This window comes from Agelaius tricolor, unplaced genomic scaffold, assembly GCF_023055355.1.
Source record: "Agelaius tricolor isolate 1412-34295 unplaced genomic scaffold, bAgeTri1.0.p SCAF_50, whole genome shotgun sequence".
Classification (NCBI taxonomy): Eukaryota; Metazoa; Chordata; class Aves; order Passeriformes; family Icteridae; genus Agelaius; species Agelaius tricolor.
In genome coordinates, this window is record NW_027269310.1 from 1,867,204 (window position 1) to 1,871,294 (window position 4,091).

The 4,091-nt window shown below is 61.8% G+C and overlaps 1 protein-coding gene across 1 annotated transcript; it reads left to right on the forward strand.

The window, feature by feature from the left end:
- Nucleotides 1-1,594: 1,594 nt before the first annotated feature.
- LOC139604388 (serine/threonine-protein kinase pim-1-like) lies at nt 1,595-4,091 on the forward strand (the record flags this gene model as incomplete). Its single annotated transcript, XM_071455558.1, has 5 exons — nt 1,595-2,179; nt 2,296-2,346; nt 2,550-2,916; nt 3,560-3,736; nt 3,985-4,091. Coding segments are annotated over 5 exons (1,287 nt in total), but the record flags the coding sequence as incomplete, so codon positions are not given.

Here is a 4,091-nt window from a genome sequence, read left to right on the forward strand (position 1 = left end):
GATCTGAAAACTTCCTGGTGCCAGCACAGCCCAAGTGCAGTGATTTGCTGGCACAGAAAGCCAAAAGTTGGAAATTTCCAGGTTCTGGCTCCAGCACCATCCAGATCTGGTGTTTGCTGGCAGTGCCAGTGCCCAGATTTGGAAATTTCCCGGTGCCTTCACAGCCCAGGTCCAGCAATTTGGTTTTAGCTAGCTTAGGCAGAGAAGTTCCTGGGACTGGGACTTTCCTTTTTCTTGGAACTGTTTAAACCTGCTCTGGACTGAAAACCCAGAAAAACACCTGCAGCTCACACCTGTGGCCCACTGAGGTCTGGGACACTGCATTCCAGCACCAGAGGGACTTAGAAGAGACCGAGTGAGCCAACTACAACCCACAAAAAGGATTTTCTGAATTTGCCAACTCTTCAGCACCGTCAGAGGTTTCATTTAATATTATTAATTTTTCATGCTTGCGAATACTTTACTTGTTAAATAACCTGGTTTCTCCACTTTTCTCCAGGGAAGTTTTTTCCGGAACTAGTAGGAGGAGAGGCCGGTTGAAGTTGCTTTCTAGACGGACCCCTTTTGGAGGTTTCCTCCCAAAATTTGCCCTAAAGCAGCACAAACAGTCACAATGGAAACTTCACCAGTGGCACAACACCCCAGCCCACCAGGAAAAGAAAGGACATGTAAAGTTCTCCAAACAGTTGTCCTGCTTTCCTGCAAAAGTCCTGCTGCAGACACTGTGCAGTGTGGAAAGCCAAGAGAAGCTGCAGCTGGTGGCAAATCTTGGGACAGAAGCTTGACCTTGTTCTCCAGGAGAGATTCTTGGCAAGAGCAAACAGGAAAAGATTCCTGGAAAACTGGAACAGCTTTCCAGAAGTGAAATGAAAATGAAAGAAACAATCCAAGATGTTTTCCTCTATTTCTTTCTATACTCCCCTTTTCCATGTTGCACTACTTCTCCATCCCAGTAATTCCAGATGCACTGCACCTTTAAGATCGGTGGCTTAGTGATTTTTAGACACTCTAAAATACCATGAGCCACACACAGTTTTCCTTCCCCTGTTTTTACAGGAAGGCAACACTGGAGATGTAAGTGCAGTGCTGGGCTCAGGTAGGAATCCTAGCCCAAGGGAAGGTGTCCCGCCAGTGTTTGCCCCTCAGCCAGGCCAATGCAGAGCAGCAAGCGAGGGCATTGCTGTGCCAGTGTGCAGGAGTCAGGGCTCTGCACCTGGGCTCAAGGCTGCAAAGTTCCCGTGTTTGGACAGACTCAGGGGCTGTGCCCGGGGCGCGCGGGGCTCGAACGTGGGGCTCGTGGGGCGAGCGGGGAACGGACACGGGGACGAACGGCCCCGGTGCTTCAGTTGCAGCGGCGGCAGCGGCGGCAGCGGCGGCAGCAGCAGCGGCGGCAGCAGCGGCAGAAGCAGCAAAAGCCGATAACTCTATAACTCTTTCTCTTTCTCTCTTTCTTTCTCTTTCTCTCTTTCTTGGTCTTTCTCTCTTTCTGTCTCTGTGTCTCCCTTTCCCGCCGTCGGGCACCCTTCTCCCGGGGTCCCTTGCCCGGCGTCCCTCTCCTCTCCCCGCCTCCCTCTCGTGTCCCCGCCTCCCTCTCCCCCTGCCGGGCCGGGCCATGCCCCCGGCCCGCCCCCGGCCCCGGGCGGGGCTGCCCCGTGCCCGGCCCCGCCCGTCCCGCCGCGGTCTCGCCTCCGCCCGGCTCTGGCCCTACTGGCGGTGGCGCTGCTGGGCGGGCATCAGTGCCGTGTGCGGGGGCGGCATCGCCGCCCTTCGCCTCCGCCTGGCCCGAGCCCGGCCCCGGCCCCGAGGCAGGCTCCAGCCCCGAGCCCGGCCCCGGCCCCGGCTCCTGCCGGGGCCCGCGGAGGACACAGGCGGCGCGGCCGCTGCCGCCGCCTCCGCTGCGGCTTCCCCGGCCCGAGCTCCGCCGCTCGGCAGCGCGGCCGCCGGCCCCGAGCCTCCCGTGCCGCGTTGCGAGGAGCGAAGGCCTGGGCATGGCCGGCCCGGGGCGGCTGAGGGGCGCTCGGGGGCCGTTGCTGGCCCCGGGCCGAGCGCTGACAGCCGCGTCCCGCCCGCAGGGACGGCGCACGACGCCCTGCAGGAGCGCTACCGCCTGGGTTCGCTGCTGGGGCGCGGAGGATTCGGCAGCGTCTTCGCGGCCACGCGGCTCTCGGACGGCGCCCCGGTGAGCGGCGGGGCCGGCGGCGGGCGCAGGACGAGGGGACGGAGGAGGAGGAGGAGGAGGATGGGGCTGGGCAGGGCGGGCGGCGAGCTGAGCCCGCTGCTGTCCTTGGCTTGCAGGTGGCCATCAAGAGGGTGCCACGGAACCGCGTCCGGCACTGGGGCGAGCTGGTGAGTGAGCGGGGCCAGCGGCAGCAGCCGGGGCTGCCGGGCGGGGATGAGCCGAGGCCCGGCACGGTGGAAGCCGCCAGGACGCCTCGAGGGGGAGCGGGCGTGGGCGCAGCGCAGGGCGCAGAGCATCCCGGGCTGGCTCAGGGCTTCCCCAGGCCTGGCACGGCATCGGCCCCACTGAGGGCATCGTGCTCCTCCCGCAGCCCGACGGCAGCAGGGCCCCGCTGGAGATCGTGCTGCTTGCCAAGGTGTCCACTGGCTTCCCTGGTGTGGTGCAGCTGCTGGAGTGGCTCGAGCTGCCCAACCACATCGTGATGGTGATGGAGCGGCCAGAGCGGTGTCAGGACCTGCAGCGTTTCATTGAGGCACGGCAGTTCGTGCCCGAGGAGGTGGCGCGGGAGCTGTTCCGCCAGGTGCTGGAGGCCGTGTGGCACTGCACCAGCTGCGGGGTCCTGCACCGCGACATCAAACCTCAGAACATCGTGCTTGACCTGGCCACCCAGCAGGCCAAACTGATTGACTTTGGCTGTGGCACCTACCTGCAAGAGACAGCCTACACCCACTTTGCAGGTGAGCCCACGTAAGGGTGTACTCCTGGTCCCGGGATCTCATGGCCCAACATCTCCCAGCCCAAGCTGGCTGTGGCAGCGGGGATTCTCCCTTTTGCTGCCAGTCAGGGGACTGAGTCTTCAGCTGAGTTGCTTTAGAGCGGGGCTGGGTGGGGAGCCATCTTCCAGCCCTGCTGGCAGCCTTTGCCAGCCACTCTGCCCAGGACTGGGGCTGGGCTGGGGCAGCCAGCCCGACCAAAACCCCCCTGGGTGGGGGTAGCAGAGAGGGGGGCAGAAACTGTGCCCCAGCCAGTTTGGTGTGCAGGCGAGAGGAAGGGCTTGCACTGCTCAACTCGCCCTGTTTGCCTTGGCTTCCTAATATTTTTGGGGCAATGCAGGCAGGGAGGATAAGGGCATGTTTTCCCCAGCACAGAGGGTTTTTCCTTTGCTTGTCATGGTCAGGCTTAGCTGGGGCTTCCTCTGCCCTCTTCTGACACCAGTGGCTTCTTTTCCAAGCCTAAGTTTGTGCACAAGTCCCAGGTGCTGGCGAGAGGGCAGTGGTCACCCTGTGTGCCACTGATGCAGCCCCCGCAGGCCCAGGGATGCTGGGGCCAGGCTCTGGGAGCAGCAGCATCCCCCTGCTGAACTCCATCTGTATTCCATAGGAACACCGTCCTACAGCCCCCCGGAATGGAACGACTTTGGCTGGTACCATGGCGAGGCAGCAACGATCTGGTCCCTGGGCATCCTGCTGCACCAGATGGTCTGCGGGGAGCACCCTTTCAGGAGGGGCCAGAACCTCAGCTGGGGCCAGCTCCCGCTGCCACAAGGGCTCTCTCAAGGTGGATCCTCTTCTCTGGGCACGGGGGGAATCCCAGTGCTGGGAGCCAGCAGCGGGCTCGTGAGCATCCCGCTCTGGCAGCTGCTGAGGAGGTGGCACATGTCCTGCTCTCCTCCAAAACAGGGAATTGATGGGAAAGTTTAGGCCCAGCCCTGAGCACATCCAGAATGGCCTGGGCATGGCAATAGTGGGGCAAAGCAGACAGGAGCCTTCTCTGGCTGACCGGCACTTTCTGCTTTCTCTGCCCAGAGTGCAAAGATCTGATCAGGTGGTGTTTATCCGTGAACTCCTTGGAAAGACCCACATTAGAAGACCTGTTCTGTGATCCTTGGGTGCAGGATATTCCTCGGCCATAG